Source organism: Camelus dromedarius, chromosome 4 (genome assembly GCF_036321535.1).
Source record: "Camelus dromedarius isolate mCamDro1 chromosome 4, mCamDro1.pat, whole genome shotgun sequence".
Lineage (NCBI taxonomy): Eukaryota > Metazoa > Chordata > Mammalia > Artiodactyla > Camelidae > Camelus > Camelus dromedarius.
The window spans coordinates 90303177-90321153 of record NC_087439.1 but is presented as its reverse complement, the minus strand read 5'-3'; the positions used below and the strand labels follow the sequence as shown (position 1 = coordinate 90321153).

At 42.0% G+C, this 17977-nt stretch overlaps 1 protein-coding gene across 1 annotated transcript in view; it reads right to left on the bottom strand.

Moving 5' to 3' along the window:
* Positions 1-378: 378 nt before the first annotated feature.
* Positions 379-17977, bottom strand: part of SP140 (SP140 nuclear body protein) — a 52030-nt gene continuing 34431 nt past the window's right edge. The window contains 12 exon segments of the mRNA XM_064485251.1: positions 379-740; positions 743-818; positions 1710-1853; positions 2063-2140; positions 2416-2524; positions 3229-3344; positions 5620-5661; positions 8038-8085; positions 9221-9363; positions 10987-11091; positions 13483-13569; positions 15210-15275. Of these exon segments, the coding sequence (XP_064341321.1) occupies positions 667-740; positions 743-818; positions 1710-1853; positions 2063-2140; positions 2416-2524; positions 3229-3344; positions 5620-5661; positions 8038-8085; positions 9221-9363; positions 10987-11091; positions 13483-13569; positions 15210-15275 (1088 nt within the window). The 3' untranslated portion in view covers positions 379-666.

Below are 17977 nucleotides of genomic sequence, written 5' to 3'. Positions count from 1 at the left end.
TCCAGATGCAGGTGGGAGAGTCTCTTTGCTTTAGGTGGTGATGAATAGATTTAAGCCTGTCATTTCCTCTTTTCAATACATTAGTGGCACTTTGCAGTAGCCACCAAAATCTACAGTTCTTATGGTTACTATTTCTCCCTTTGTAAATGCCACATGATTTCACTCAGCCCCTGCTGTATCTTTCCCCTTTATCTCATCCAGTTTCCTGCAAGTGAAAGTTTGGCCACAGCACTATTAAAGCCCACTGGGGACTATCAGCATTCCACCTGTCACCACTGGCCAGATTGTGATCCAGCTGCAGAACCCATTCCTAGGGCCTGCTTGACAGGATCGTTATCTTAAGTTGGGTTTTCTAGAAGAAGAGCCTGAGATGAAGTCTCTTGAATAAGCGATTTATTTTGAATTAATTCAGGAGAAAGGGATGAGGGAGCGGGACAGTACTATGGGAAAGGCTAAGCAAGGATGTGGTCACAGCTGCAGACTAGCTCCAGCCTGATCCCATGGGGAGCACAGGAGTGTGAATCATACTGCGGGGTCGGGTTCACCTTGGGGCAGGAACCCGGCCCACAGGCCAAGGAAGTGCAACCTTCAGGTGAAGCTGGCTAGATCTGGCGGAAGGCAGTGCTCTGAGGAGACGGGTGCGGGTGGCAGGGGCTGAGAGATGAGTCATCTGTGCACAAAGGGGATTTCCAGGACGGCAGCAGCACCCACTATACCAATGAACTGTTCTCGTTTGTTTGCTGAATAGCAAACACTTCCTTAAAATTCTTCTCAAATTCTGCCTCCAGTCTAAGTCCCATTAGGCCAAAGTCATTGAACTGGAAAAAAATAAAATGAAGAGAAAAGTAGTGAGCCTTAGCATCAGTTTCATTGGGCACCTTGCAACTGAGAATGATCAGGACTCTTGTCTTAAACACCCCAAGTTACAGGAACCAGGCTATGCTTAAAAACTCCTGCAGAGAAGAGTAACATGTTTTCCAAACGGAAATGAACAAAATCATTACCACACTTGGGGACTCTTACTTCTTTGATTGGATTATTTATTTTCATGAGAGTTAGAAAAGTAATCTGTGTTCCTTGTAATGATGCAAATAGTACAATGTGTGTAAGTTTGATCTCTGATCTTCCGTTTCCGTTGTTAGTTTACTGTTCCCCTCTGGTGACCACTGTTAACTATATGGTCCCCACATGTGAATGGAATCTGGAGTTTGGGATTTCTGAGAGGTTAGATGAGTGTATGGTGGAGAGAGATAAGAAGCACAGTATGGTGGGGAGGGTATAGCTCAAGTGGTAGAGCGCATACTTAGCATGCACAAAGTCCTGGGTTCAATCCCCAGCACCTCCACTAAAAATAAATAAATAAACCTAATTACCTCCCCCTCAAAAAGAAGCACAGTATGACTTTAAGACTCAAGTCTCCTCTCCCTGGGTTTGGAGCAGGCAGGGCTCCACTGTTCTCAGTGGCACGTGTAGGATGGAATGAGCTCTCAGGGGCCTGGGGTTCTGGTTGCAGGGACACCTCTGACTCACTGTTACTACACCTTGGTGAGCTTCAGTCCTGAACAGAAAAGCTACTGACGTCCAGAACCCTTGCTTTGTAGGCTTGTCATAGGGTGAGGGAAACTGTAAACTTTGCCAGGTACCAGACAATGAGGGCAGGGCCATTCAGCGGACAGAAGATAAAAATGGAAGCAGGTAGAGCCATGTACCTTGTAAGATGCCCTGTGGTTCTGAAAGATGAGGCGCATGTCCTGCACAAACCCCTCCACGCGGGGGTAACCCTGCTCATTCAGTCTCTTTTTTATTTTGTCCAGCCACATGGGTTCCTTTAGATTTCGAGAAGCCCCTGCCATCTGGTGAAAAATAAAATCAATAGGGGACTTTCTGGCAGAATTTGGCGTGTGCCTTATGAGGATTCCCATCAAATTCAGTAGAGACACAACTAAGTAAAGGTAACTGCATGTTCTCACTCCCATGGATTCCAATCTCAAACCCCACAGGTGCCCGTTTCGAGGTCGGATATCACCATGGCAGCCTGTAATCATGGTTTGTTCTTACTTACATAATAATAATACGGAATCTTCGCAAAAAAGGAGCTCTCTGAATGGCAATAGACCTTCAAGAGGAGGAACTCACACTTCTGCAAAAGAAGGCGGCTGTGAGTGAAAAGCAGCTTGGAGACAGTGAGCTCATGTACATGCCCAGGCAGAGGCATGGCTCACAACAGTGTCTGGAAGGTTCCCCAAACATGTGTGGCTCTTGGAAAGAGACATGCAATGACTGCAGACAAGTCCTGGTGTGATTTCAGTGTGAGTGAGGCTTGGCTTACCCTTTGGTTGCCCTTCGTGACCCTGCCCGTTTGACTTACCACGTATGAAGGGAAAGGGGGCGGCTTGGGGTTCTCATCCAACTCACCAACTGATCCTCAGGCCCCATCTGCCTCGCCAGGACCTCAGATTCTGTGTAACACTGCTGGCTCCCTGAGGGCTCCTTCATCCTGCAGAAGGTGCAACTCCACGGGCTCCTGAGGGGTCAGGCATAAGTGAGCGGGGACAGGGCCCCTAGAAACAGCCACCACTCCTATGTCTGCCTCTGTCTGCCTTTCAGGAATGTTGATGGACACAGTTAGGGGAGAATGGGGGCACCCCCAGGGTCTCCAAGGCCCCCTCATGGGGTCTGAGCCAATGACTATCCCATCAAAGGAGCCACGGTGGGTCAGTGTGAGGAGGTGGAGCCCAGGTGAGAGGTGGGCTCCCCTGTCTCTGTCTGAGCTGCTGGGAGCACAAGGAATCCTGCCAGCCAGGCCTGAGTGTTGAAGTTGGGCCTTAACCTCTGGGGCCCTCGGGCTTCCCTCAGCCCATTAGGAAAGTGGCAAAATGAGGGAACCAGGCCATGTTTCCTGCCTTCTCTGACTGAGTATGGAACGCAAATAACTGGCCCTTCCACCCTGGCCAACGGGAGTCCGTGCCGGGAAACTTCCAGGGAAGGACAGTAGCAGTATGTGGGCAAAGGACCTGGCTACCAGCCCCAGCATCCCACAGGAGGGCAGAGGACGCCGACCTGCTGCTGCCAGCACCTTTAGACAGCTCTCTGGATCACACTGCTGGACTCTGCACCTATGGCCCTGCTCTTTCCCCATCCAGACAGAGTGAAAAGCTCTGTAGGGAGAGCGTGTACAGCAGGAGGAAGGGTCCCTCGTGAGAAGGGAGGAGGCTACATCTCACGAACCTCTCAGTTTCCACAGGTGGGATGTGGCAGTGCTCATGGAAAGATCTCGAACAAGTATCACAGCAAAACAGCTCTCCTCCATCCCGGCACATCTCACACAAATCTGAGTTTCCTGGCTGGAAGGTAAAACAGCATCTGTATCCTCAGTGAGACCCCAGAAGGCCAGCACTGTGAGAATCTAGAACTCACTGCCCTTGTGTGAGTCTGCGTAGACACTTAATGTGCTTTTCACTGAGATATTAAAAAACAGTGTGGAGTAGAGATTTCAGAAGAAGAAATTGTGGTCTGCAGTGAAGTTCAGGAGGAGGAGCCTGTGAGTCAGACCAGAAAAGCTTTCCGTAACAAACTTGAGATTCTAACACAGAAAGATTAGCAACAAAACTGGAAGATACTGTTATACAAGTCTGAATAACTTTATTACCTTGCAGATAAGACAAGTTCCTGAAATAAAGTGTTCATTGAATTTGCCTACACCACAATGACGAAATTGACTTTTGGAAGGGTGACATATTGAGAAGTTAATAATAAAGATGGATTAAACTTTTTAGTGTGGGAAGTAATAAAAGATTATTTTAACAGTTATTTTGAGTCTTGTTCTGGGCTTTTGGGTGAAACTTCTTGTGTTGGGTGAATTGGAATTCTGGCCATTTCTTTTGTATTTGAAAATGGCCCTCTATGAGGAAGTGCCATTCCCAAGAACCATCTTGCCAAGTGCTCCCATTCAATGTTCTGGGGGATCCCCAAGAACACCCCCAAGTGGGGACTGAGACAGCTCTGGCATAGAATCCCGGGGCCATGTCTTCTCATCAGTGCAGTTACACACAGACCACCATCACAGCTCTCCAGAAAGTGACGACCCCTCTCCCAAAAGAACAAGGGATAACAAATATAACTAGTGTAAGAACCTCACATTTGTACACCTTTTAGCAGATCTACCTGGCTCTTTGTTTCTTGGCCCAGGTACGCATTAGACCCTTTAGGGCAGAGTATATAAAACACTAATGTCTTGGTCCCAGTGCCAGAGATTCTGAATCAACTTACCCGGGTAGGCGAGAGCTGTTGGTATTTATCTTTAACCCATAGAATGGGAATTTTGTCTATCAGAATCATCTAGGGACTTTTAAACAATCCTAATGTCCAAGTCATTGCCTAGGCTGATTGAATCAAAATTTCCTCTAGTGTGGGATCCAGGCGATGCTATTTTCTGAAGGTCTTAGTTGCAGCCTAAGTTGAGACTTAGCCTGAGCAAAGTTTGTTATTAAGGAATGGGGATATTATAGGTCAATGTTGAACTGGCCTGTAATATCAGTCCCAGGAAAGTTTATTAACAACAATGAGGGTACTCTTGCTGGAACAGTTGCCTTCTCCTCCCCACTGTGAGACCTGACTGTGTCTATATCCACCCCAAAAAAAGCCACACAAACACTGGACTTCAGCACTGTTTAGATGATTGCAGACTCCCTCAGTTGACCAATGGTCAAAAACAGTGTGGATAAGATCTTACTGGGGGGTTGTTTTGGACATAAAGTACATGAAAAACTATGTGGCTATTCTTCCTCTGTTGGAAGTCATGTATCAGTGTTACTGCATAATATCCCACATGAGCGCTCCCCACTGGAGTTGTTCAAAGGTAACTCTGCTTAAAATGTCCATGATGTTGCAATAAAAGGAATCAAAACATGATTTGTCTTAGAGAGTGGAGTCATCATTATTTTGTCAGAACTTAAAGCAGTCAGCCATTTGATACCAATGTGAGCAAAAAATGTCCTGTGATTTGCTATGTGGTGGTGGTTTCAGTCCTGACCACCTCAGCACCCTGAGGGCTCCCTCAAGGTTGGATACAGAGCTTCTGTAAAGAACCCACTAACCCTGAGTGCATTTCTCTGCAGGACACATAACAGGGTCCACACCTTGAACTTACCTGACTTGGTCCTCTGGCTGATGCTTAAAATCATCTAGGTCTGCCTGCACCTTGGAGTGGATATATGGGATTTTCCTTTTCTTCCCTATTGTCTTCTTTAAAGTGCTGCCATCCCCTCAGATTTGCTCCTTATCCCTCATCTGCAGGCCAGCTGTGCCTGTCACCTCTTCACACCCTGGCTCCAGAGGCCCCAGCGGTCTCAAGCTTTGCCTCCCATACTCACTTCCAAGGGGAAATGAGGAAATAGCAAGTTTCCACTGAGCAAATGGAAAGGATGTTTTCAGTCTGAGACACCCAACCTGAGAACCATGTACCTGATGTGAGTGATGCAGCTGCAGTTTCCCTGCTCATCACACACAGCGACATGTCCCACCTGAGAGTAAGTGTGACAATGTGACAGTGACACAGAGAGCACGCTGAGGGAAAGGGCCAGCATTATTCTGGGGTTACAGGTGGGAGTTAGTACTTACACAAGGGTCAACTAAGGTAGTGTCCTGAGACTTCAGTATTGTCTGCAGAAAAGAGAGAAACATTAGATGACAATATGAAATGCGATGTTTGCATTCATCACTTATTTAAACAGCAATCTGTTGAGGTATTCAAGCCACAGTCTACCCATTACTTCATACCTGTTTTTATGGACACATATCTACTTAGAGAATAAGAAAGGCAAAGTACCACTGTTTGGCCCAATGCAAGTTCCATTTTCTGGCTCTCAGATCCAAGGTGGGGTTTTGTGAAGCCATGCAGTGAATTTGGCCCAGGTTTCCACAGATGGAGTTGGAGAAACTCTGCTGGTTCTCTTACTTTGAGAGGCCCTTAAGCGTTTTCTCTATATTCAAAAATGTCACCCCACCTGTAGGACCTGCAGTGAGAGTATCAGGCCGAGGACTCATCCCCAGCAGCGCCCAGGGCCCAGAGTCCTGGAAGCCATGCAAGTGTGCCAGAGAAGAACGCCACCACCTGTCACATGTCCCCTAGTGCACAGCCCCTCCCTCCAAATCCCAAGAAGTCAGCTAGCTGACTCTTTAGAGGTAACTATCACCCACTAGCCTTCTATTGTTTTTACATACTCAATAGAATGACCTGGCCTCCTTCCCTCCTGAGGTGCAGGCAGCCTCAGCTTTTATCTCCAGCCCAGGGCAGAGTGGTCACGGAAAAGTGTGATTCATTGTACAATGACCTGGGAGGTGGTCATGTCACGGTCCCACCTTTTTGCATTGCCTAAAATTCCTCACCCCTTAAATTCCCCATTTATTATTCTTCCATGTTAGACAATGAAGTTGAAACAATTCTTGAGATCAATGGCCATTGGGCATTTCTTATGCACTCATTAATATGCTGAATGAGTGAGTAAATGAGTATTGTTTCATTTAGGAAAAGGGATAACTTGGTATCTCTTAAGCAAATATTAGCCTGCAATAAAATATTGTTCTAGACAAGTACACTGGATTATTTCACAACACAGCAGATGTCATCAAAAAGTGTTAGTGATCTTTGTCAGGAGCCGGGAAGCTATTATGTGGTGCTGAGAGTGACACTGAAGTTTCCAGAAGCCAAGGGGCAACAGAGGTTCTGAGAGGCACAGAACCCACAGAGGTACTAATGGGTCTTGAGATCTGCCACTTTGGGGAGCTTCTGTTCTTGCTCATGGGGAGACAGAAAATACAGAGGCAACTGCAGGTTGCTCCTGAAAAGTGCTGCCCCCATGAATAAGAGCAGATTCAGCTGGTAGGAAGTTGCCTGCTAACTTGGATAATTTAACTGAGTAACTCTTGGCACCTGGGGAATGGTACAGATGCTCGTCTTTAACATACTCACTATGGTCAAATAATAGTTTTCCTTTAGGAAATCCAGTGGGTGAAATGTTCCAAGGACTGAGAGTTCAAACTATCCAGAATATCAGATAATGTAAAGGCCTGGATTTCACATTCCCAGTGAAACATGAAGTCCCATTGGCCAGCTAAAGTCTGTGAATGCCTTGAATGGCCATTTCTACCTGAAGTGTGTAAGAATGGCATTTCTCACCTCCTTCTTCTCATGTTCTCATTCATACTCAATCTGGAAAAACCATCATCTTGTCCAAAATCTACATTGCACCTTACATATTTGTTTGTTACCTTCATAAAGAAGGAATTGTTTTCATAAATAGAAGGGAGGTCAGCACAGCCCCTTCTGGTGGAGCCAAAGGAGCGGTATCTGACAAACAATTTTCCAGGTCAGCCCCTCCTATACAATATATCCCTCTCCAAAGAGAGCTTCCTCCCCAACAGCACCATCCTCATGACAGGCAAATAATATCCCCCTGAAAAAGGATTCTGTATGTCTGTGTTTACATTTTATTGGAAGGTAGAAGGGGATGCAAAGGATCAGAAAAGAGATAAGCTTTTTGTTGCCCATCTCATGAAATGATATATGGACCATGATAGAGTATCTTAGACTGGGATCATTGGAATGACTGTGAAAACTTTTGCTCCTTCAGGTTTCATTAAAGTTAGAAAACAGTAACATCAATTTTTAAAAATCTGGGTTTGAGTTGAAGATGACTATATCACTTTATTATGATATATTTTCATGTATTCCAGAATTATGTTTGCTTTTACGTCGACACCCTTACATCTGCATCTATAGCTAAAGCACATTCATGAAGACTATTTTGATGGCTCCTTATCTTCTCCATCTCAAATGATTTACCATTCAAGGAAGATCATACATACAAGGTAGTAACACTGAAGGCACATGCCAAAAATTTTTAAGAGGTAGAAGTGGGGTGTTAGAGAATATTTAATAATAATTAATCAATTAAGAAACAACAAAATGATACACTGTATAATCACTGTAAAATCAGTTATGTAATAAGAACTTGTAGAAAGTTATATAGTGATCACCTTTTTTTTTCTCCAATGTATCCTTGGAGGATTATAGAGACATTTTTTCTGAAAGGTAAAAAGATCCAAGCATATGGTTAGCCTGTGAGTCTGGCATTTCCAACCTCCTCCCAAATATTTCTACCTGAAAGTCTCACTGTCAGCACAAAACCAAGGTGTCTCAATGAGAAACATCTCCGTTTCCTCATCTGTACTTCTAGAATTCAATCAATGGTAACTGAAAAATCATCTTTAGGATTTTTTTCTCTTGTGCTTTTTCCCTAAGTTTTAAGAGTTCTCCTTCATGATCTCTTTGACACCTCTCACTGCCTTTCCATTCCCACTTACGCTTGAGTCCATATACCAGGGCTAGTCAATCAAAACATACTTATCCCATGCCTACTGGGTGTCAGGCACCCTGGACAATCTTGTGCACACAAAGATATACAAAATTTAGAGGGTTCTACAGAATAAAAGAAAATGTATGGAAGGATAAAATGAAAACAGTATAAGGAGGGCCTCAGTAATGGGCTCAGGGAACCCAGGGAAGGGATGACCAGGGCCAGGTCAGTCAGGGAATATCCAGAGAAGAATGGCATTTGAGCTGAGCATTGCAAGTTGAGAGTAGCTTTCTTGGGCTGAAAGACACTGAAGTCATTTCAAGGCCCCAAGGCTGTCTAAAATACTGTCCTAAATATGTCATTTCACACCTCAGAAGTCTTCACTGATTCTGCATTGTCTATATTATGAATTTAAATGTCTTAGCCTGGCATTAAATCCATCCACAAACAACTCCAATGGATGGATTATGCCTTATTACACACAACATGTCTACATCAACCCACAGAGCTACTTTAGTCATGGTCTGGTTATCATGCCATTGTTTCTCTGGAGTGTGTTCTTCCTACTTCTTTGACTGTAGACTTTCTTCTTTAAGTGCATAAAGCTGTCTGCATGTCCCTGAGTCAGAATGGCCTTTCTCTCCTCCAAGCTCCTGCATCCATCCTGACAGAGCCCCTTCTATAACATCTGTGTTCTGCATTGTACTGAGGTTACGAGTGGGGAACACCTCTCCCCACGTAAGAGGATAAACACAGAGGCATCAGGGCTTTAGCTACAACTCAACAAATACTTGGTGAGCAAATGGTGACCTTATTCTTAGGGTGCAACAAGGGAAGTCATGTGTGCCCTGTCATTGGAATACCTCCATCAGCCATCGCAGGGTCCTCCCACCACAGCGGACACTCAGCTTCCAGTTCTTTGATCTTCCATGGCCTCCTCGGATTTCAAATTCCCTGGGGGTGTACCAGTTCCCATTGTCCCCCAGTATACATTTCACCAAGACTCCTGCAAGACCAGGGTAAGTTGATCCTCAGCCCTCTTTGTCTTCAGATGGTGGGCTCCCACCACACTGGATCCGGACCCACCCAATTTGGTCTCAAGATCTATAACAGGGGAATCTTGCCTCCCCTTTCAGATTTCAGAATCCCCAAACCTAGCTGTAAGTCCCCTCAAAGAAGATTTACTGCTTTGTGGCAATATTTCTTTAACAACAACAAAAAGTGATAATCACCATCAAAATCAACCTCTTAAAAGTATTTCAAAATCACCTACAAAGAAGAAAGTGATTCAGAAGAGTGAGAGGATTTCAATTTGCTGGGGAGTAGAGAACAAGTCAGAATCTTCTATGAACCCTGGGGCCTGTGGAGGCAGAACCACAGGTTGGGACTGAGATCTCAGGTGGGGACCCTAAGGCTCAGAATGGCACCTCAGCAGCATCTGTGCCCTTTATTACATTTTAAAATCCAGTTTAGTGGCATTATTGAGCAGAGATTTTCCCATCCCCCAAATCATGGATAGCTGATATTAAAAATAACTGAAATGTTCTCTGGTGGAAAATTTAAGTTATGTATAAAAGATAATCATATGCTTAACATCATTAGTCATTAGAGAAATGCAAATCAAAACCACAATGAGATACCAATAAGATGGCCATAATAAAAAAGTCAGATGATAATAAGTGTTAGCAAGGAGGCAGGGAAATTGGAGCCCTCATACATTGCCAGTGGGAATATACAATAGTATAACCACCGTGGAAAACATTTTGGTGTTTCCTCAATGAGTTAAACATGGAATCATCATACAAACCAGCAATTCTACTTCTCAGTATATACCCAAAAGAATTAAAACATATGTTCCCATAAACACTTGTACACAAATGTTCAAAACAGCATTATTCATAATAGCCAAAGAGTGGAAACACTCCAAACTGATGAACGGATAAACAAAGTATAGTGTATCCACACCATGAAATATTATATTATTCAACAGTAAGGGATGAAGTACTAACACATGCTATTACATGGATGAACCTTGAAAACCTCATCCTAAGTGAGGGAGCCAGGCACAAATAGGGCACATATTATATGGCTCCATTTGTATGAAATACCTAGAGTAGGCCAGTTTGTGGAGCAGAAGATAGATTAGAGGAACCATGAACAGACTGGCCTGTTTAGTTTAGGGTTGGGTGGTGGGTGGAGGTGGGAATGGACATTGACTGCTAATAGACATGGAGTTTCCTTTAGTGGGGGACTGACAAAAATACTCTAAAATTAGATTGTGGTGGTGACTGTACAATCTTCTGAATATACAAACAAAACTGAACGTTGAGTTCTACACTCTGAGTGGTGAATTGCATGATATGTGAATTATATCTCAGTTAAGCCGTTGACATATTTTACCTCAATTATGTAAATTAATCCCTCACAGCTACACTGAAGCAGCTGAGGCAGATTTCTTTTTTAAGTGAAAAATTTCAGGCTCAGAAAAGTCTCAGTCATCTTAGGGACCCCTTCCTCATTTTCTCAAGCCAAACTGTGGCCCCAGTTCCTTCAGCCACAAGTAATTCATATGGGCAGTTCCATTACTTCTTGTGATTCCTTCAGATGCAAAGTAGATCATAAAACCTACCTTGTTTCAACTTCTTCTTATGTAACATCCCCTTCACCTTACCACAGGTCACAGGAAGTACTGGAGAGTGAAAATTCACATTTTCATGCCTGTATTTTCTTGACCCTGAAAGGGAAGATTCCTTCATTGTCTCACTTTCAATTGCACACACACACCCCTCCTCCCATGCTAAGTTTGTTCCTATAAAGGTATTTAGCAAGTTTTATTCCATAACTCTCCACAGTCGAAGTCTTTCCTCCAAGTGTCATTTTTGATGCGTAACTGCAGAATGTCTATTTCTATCTCATCCCTCAAATCGCATACAAAACAGAATGCATTAGCAGAGAAATTGGCTTCAATAAAACTGTCTTAATGACCAATCCAGTCAGCTCCACTGATTCTCACATGGCAGTGCAACATACAACTGCATCATGTTGTGAAGGGAGCTCTCCAGCTATGCTATTTCACTGCAGTTAGACAGCTGGAGCAAAGTGAGAGACTGCACCTGTATCTCCCTACTTGAGCTCTGACTGAGTGAGCAGAGATTGCATAATGATGGGGGAACCTAATGCAAGTGATGTCTGCCTTCTATTTCTTTTCTTTAGTTTGCTCCACATCAGTTTTCTTAACGGCTGAAACTTGTTCAGCAAACTCTATAATAATCTGCAAATTGCACTGGGGGGAAGGGCTGCTGGAGATCTGATTCCACAGAAGTAGAGTTGAAAGGTCTTCAAATAAAGTAACTCAAGGAGGATGTGTAGCTGATGCTGTGCCTCCAGTCAACATTTTAGAGCTGTGGTGGGAAGAGGGGGAGCTGTCCATGGTCCAGTTTTAAGGTAGGTAGACTAGTAGAACTGGGATGGACTAGAAGGATGGCTGGCCTAATTCACTCTCTTGATTTACAGATGAAGAGACTGAAGCAAAAGCAGTCAAGTGAGAGGCCCAAGCCCACACAGTCAAAAGAAGATAATGATACAGATTTCTGGTCATCACTCTAGGCCACCTGTAACGTGCAACCTTTTCTTGCTCTCTATCTGTTGCTTTCTGTTTACATCTTTTCTGGGTAGTGGGGATGTTGGATTTATCTTTCATCAAAACTGTTAGGCCCAACATTTGAAGGGAGAAAAAGGAAATACACTGAAGACCACTCTAGTTTATGGAACTCTGGTATAAGGAGATTTGGAGCTTAAAATCTGCTAATTCATAACATAGCACTATTGTATTTTCCTTTCAAAACAGATTGGCTGAGTGGCAGGATTTAAGTATTTCTGTGTCCTCAGGCTGTAGTACCCATTTAATAACACTGAAACCCCATAACAAACCCTAATAAATACTATGGCAGTCAGATTAAAATTTAAGATATTTTTTAAAAAAATTTTATGGTTGGTATTCACTTCTAGAAGTAAACATGACAGAATTTTAAATTTCTTAGTTTTCTCAAATTCTTAAAAGAAGTCCCAACAGTTGGGAACAATTCACTAAGTGCCAAGGAGGGTGGCCAACTGCCCCAGTCTGTTCAGGACTAAAGGGTATCCAGGATGCAGGACTTTCAGTGGCAGAACTTGAAAATTCCTGGGCAAATGCCCTACTTCCAAGCACTCCACATCCAAAGGCAATGCACCTAAACACCTATGCAATCGCACAAAGTATTGGTGCAACAGGTTGTGGCAGCCCTAGCTCCTCACTCACATCCAGGTTACACTTCTTTCAAAAAAAAAAGTCAAGCTGGTACCTGACCTCGCCTCTTCCCTCTCCGTGGAGTTGATGAAAGCATCACATGGAGGAAAGGGCTAGTGATTATGCACTTTCCATGTCCAGTGTCATCTCACAGCTGTGTCCATCAGGTAAGACACTTCCAACTCTTATCTCTCCTCTCTCATCCACCTCCCCAATTCTGAATGGGCTCAAACCAGCAGCTCTTGAGTGGGAGTAGAGCCAAGAGAGGATGAGAGAAGAGCCCGCCCATGCCACCTCCTCACTGCAGGTGCTCCAGACCAAGGTTGTTCAGGCTGAAGGAGGGGAGGCGATTTAAATCAGAGGAAATTCTGCAGTTTTAATACCAGGCCAGAAACGACTCTCAGTGACTAGCAAAAGACTCTCATTCCTGTGAAAAGGGAACACGAAAGCTCTATGACCTGCCCAAGACAGGAAAAACTCACCTAGAAGGTAGATTTGAAAGGGCAGTGAGAGAATGAATTTGCTTTCTGCTTATAGTTTACAAAGTCCAGCCATTTTAATAAGTTAATAATGCAAGGTAAAGGAATTTCCATGAAAAACAGATAAAACTCAGGGGAAAAGAAGATTAGGTCCTGAGCAGATAAGAGCTATGATATAAATACAAACAATTTACATTCCTGGCTCCAAATGGGTTTGTTTTCTAGATTTCAAAGCTCTTACATTGACTGGTAGGCTTGACAAGTGAAAAAAAAAATTAACGAGAATCTATGGTCCTCAAAACCTTAGTAGAATTTCTATTGACACCCAGAGCTAGTAGAAGTGGCTCAAACTTAATCTCACCCCTGATCTTGGCAGGGTTCTTCAGATGCCTTTTCACCTTCTTTCCATTAGAAGCCAGCTGGCCAGCAGCTTTTCCGTCATCCAGGGCTAGGCAGGGAAAAATAGAGTCGAGCAAATAGCAGCTAACATGTGAGACCAAAAGCAAGTGAGGAAATCTTATAAGAGAGTATAACATAGAGGAAAAACCATTAACTAGGAGCCAGAAATCTAGGAAAAGCCACTTAACTCTGTCTCTGTCTCTTTCTCCATAAAGTAGACCGACTGTTGTTACCTGTCTCATTACAGGGTTGTTGTAAAGATCAAGTGCTAAAGTTTTTCTGAAAGTGATGTATATTACAATGTACAATACCACACCTTATGACTGTCTGATTGTAAAAAGGCATAAAAATGCAATCAATCTTACCTTAATGAATGAAACTAAAAATTTCAATTTAGAAGTATGCAAAAAAAAAAAAGCAAGTGAAGGAATATTGGTTTTGAATTCTGAACCCTCTTGCATTATGCACTCGAAGAAGGAAGTTTTGATACAGAATCTGAAGCAGGTGTCCAGAGCATTCTCCACTTACGAGTAATGACTTTTAAATTACATACAAGATTCCATTACACTTTGGGAAGAAGTGGTTTAGAATATATCTATGGGCACATAGACCTAATTGAAAATGTTTTAATGATTAAATCCAAATATTTGATGTTTTGAAAATAAGCATCTTTAAAATAGATGCAACCGCTTTTTTTCTTTCCAAACAATTGTACACATTCAGGGTAGCCAGCCGTGTAAATTGGCAAGGTCATAAGATACATAGATTGGTAAAAATTTATAAATTTTAATTGGACTGTAAAATCTCACCATATAGATCTATGGATTCAAATTTGGCAATTGTGCAGAAAATGAGGTCTAGCCCTCATTGTCTAGAGGAAAGGAGTTCCTTAAACCACTGCTAAAATAAATAAGATTTCAGGAGTCTGATTAGAAGTAATTACATTACTGGAAATTCAGACAATAAAAATTGCATAAACATTCCCACCTGGAGATGGCCATGATTAACTTGTTCAAAAATATCCTCCTAGGCATTTCTTTTTGCATATTTTACTATTTAAATAATTCTTTTTCATTACAGTAGTTGAACAAGTTTAATATTTTGAATATACACATATACTTTTTAAAAACACAAAAATATAAATATCACCTATACTCCAATAACCAAATATAACCTACTGTATATATTTTTATGAATGTACTACCACTAATTTTTCTATATAATCTATGCTTCTGTATATATAGAGATTGATAATTTCATATAAATAAGGATTTATAAATATATAAAAATATATTTGCACAAGTAGATATGTTTATACATATGTTTTCTTTACTGCATGCACACACAAACATACACAGTCTGCTTTATTCATTTTGCCTTCTTTGGGACATCTTTCCAAATTAATAATAGTTTCTTGACCTGCGAAAGAAGCCACACAGTGAGGATGGCAGTCTCTCTCTATCAGTCCTGTAGCATTTAGCTCTGGACTATTACACATGTGAGAAATAAACCATTTTTAAAGCCGCTGTCTTTTAAGGCCTCTTTGTTACAGTCTCTTAGCCTATATCCTAACTGACAGAGTAGCTAGGAAATGCTTATGGTCTTCCAGAGACCACAGGCTGCAAGAATGCAACAAGCAGTGTCTTATAAACAGGTGAACAAGTGTGACAGTTTCACTTTGCTGCTTACTTTCTCGATGTGTGTTTCTCTGATATTTCCTTTTTATCCTTGTCCAGGAATGCCCTTTCTTTTGTTCTTAAAAAAAAAATAAGATTAAAAAGTTAATCATTCAAAGCTGTAAATATAATTCTCAAATCCTTATATATAGTAGTTTTCAAGTACTTTCTCAGACATTGGTTCACAGAATGGGGCAAATTTCTTAACTACCAGTGGAGCAATGTGAGGTTGATTTTAGTTATATTTTACTCTGCATAGACTTGGGAGACTACAGGAGATGACCTTCCCCTGAAAAAAATGTTTTTTAATTAAAAACTAAACTCCTGCTGGTGTCTTAGACCAAAAGTTCATTGTTATGGTTATGTACCAGTATGTTCCCTTTTCAAGTGTTCTCATGAAAGTTCAAATGTACACATGGATAGTATACTTATACAATGGAATACCACTCTGCCATAAAAAACAATAAAATAATGCCATTTGCAGCAACATGGATGGATCTAGAGATCATCATTATAAGTGAAGTGAGCCGGAAAGAGAAAGAAAAATACTATATGATATCATTCACATGTGGAATCTGAAGAAGAAAAAAAAAGGGCACTATGAGCTCTTCTACAAAACAGAAACAGTCTTGCAGACGTAGTAAGCAATCTTATGGTTACCAGGGAAAGGGGGTGAGAGGGGATAAATTTGGGAGTTTGAGATTTACAGATGTTAGCCACTATATATAAAAATAGATTTTTAAAAATTTTTTCTTTTGTATAGCATAGGGAACTATGCTCAATATCTTGTAATAACTTTTAATGGAAAAAATATGAAAATGAATATATGTATGTATATACATGAGTGGGACATTGTGCTATACACCAGAGATTGACCATTGTAATTGACTGTACTTCAATTTTAAAAAAAGAAATAGATAACAAACTTCTACAAAAAAAAAAAAAGCTAAAAATGTACACACAGATAATATACTATGCTGGAGTCAGGAGGCATTCTCAACTTTGATGTGGAGAGTTTTCATTAAATAATCTCTGTACTCTTACAGTTGTAACACAAATAACCTATATTTAATACAGTGCCTGAAATTCCCGGAGGACTTAAGGAATCACAGTGGGTTTTGTGTTGTGTTTTGCTTTCCTGTGAATGATATGAAAACGTGTCAATGTGGGAAGACCATTGGTGCCGGGCAAGTAGTTCAGTCCTGACTTACAAGGCAGGAATGACTGAAAAGGCTTGCTCTTCAACTGGAAATGGTATATTCAAGAATGTAGGAGCTACCGTATGATCCAGCAATCCCACTCCTGGGCACATATCCAGAAAAGATGAGAACTCTTGTTTGAAAAGATGTATGCACCCCAATGTTTTTAGAGGCACTATTTACAATAGCCAAGACATGAAAGCAAGTGTCCATCAAGAGATGAATGGATAAAGAATGGATATATATGTACATTGCATATATGTACAATGGAATATTACCAATGCTATTTAGCCATAAAAAAGAATGAAATAACGCCATTTGCAGCAGCATGGATGGACCTAGAGATTATCACACTAAGTGAAGTAAATCAAAGACAAATATTGTATGATATCACTTATATGTGGACTCTAAAAATAATGCAAATGAATATATTTACAAAACAGAAACAGACTCAGAGACAGAAAATAAACTTATAGTTACCAAAAGGGAAAGGAGAGGGGGATAAATTAAGAGTATGGAATTAGCAGATACACACTATTATATGTGAAATAGATAAACAACAAAGATTTACTATATAGCACAGGGAACTATAGTCAATATCTTGTAAAAACCTATAACAAAAAATCTGAAATATATAATATATATATATATACATATATATATATATATATATATATAAACTGTGTCATTTTCTGTACACCTAAAACTAATACAATATTGTAAATCAACTATACTTCAATAAAAAAAGAAGAATGAAGAATGCAGGTACTTTTCCCCAGTGACACCTTGGCTTTCTATTTTACTTCACAACCTGAAGCAAATCTCAGCCTCACTGGGGTCCTCAATTCACCACGGTTCCCCTGTAGGCCTGGGCCCGGTGCCGTGATGCTTGGCTAAGCCAGCAGCTGATGTCTACTGGGCTGCTGTGGCCGCTCAGCCTCGGAGCCAGCTCGGAAGAACCAAAAGTGGATGTGGTCAGTCCTCTGGTGAACAAACTCAAATGACTGGGCTTTTGCACATGAACTACATGCTTGGGCTGCCATGTGAAAAAACTACAGATGGGCAGAGTAGGGACACGTATCTCTAGGGCAATGACTGTGAAAAAGAACTGTGGTGTTGACTGACCAGTCTGGGCCCCTCATGGAAATGTCGAAGTGTCTTTACTGCTGGGGGCTGACGTGATTCTGATCCAGGGGTTATGGCTGATTGCTAGGCTTGTGACTTCTGCTAGAAGCTAACTCATTTGTCCTACGCTGGGGGAGCCACATCACAAGGGACTTTGCCTTTGCCTCCTCCTGGCACACTGACCAGGCTTAAGCTCCTCCTGGGGCTATGGGTGGTGCTTCAACACGGTCTACAGTTCAGCCTCTGGCCACACCATTGTGACCCTAGAAAGTCATGAGTATCTTGAGCCTGGCTGCCTGGACCCCTGCAGTCTGACAATGGTGTGTCCTTTACAGTAAAAGTTCTTCACAGTGAAGTCTGGCTTTTCAACCCTCATCCGCTCCTGTCCACACACCTCTGTAAAGCTCTTTGGCCACTGAAGGCAGCTGTCTCCCAGAAAGGGATTATCTCCCCCCTG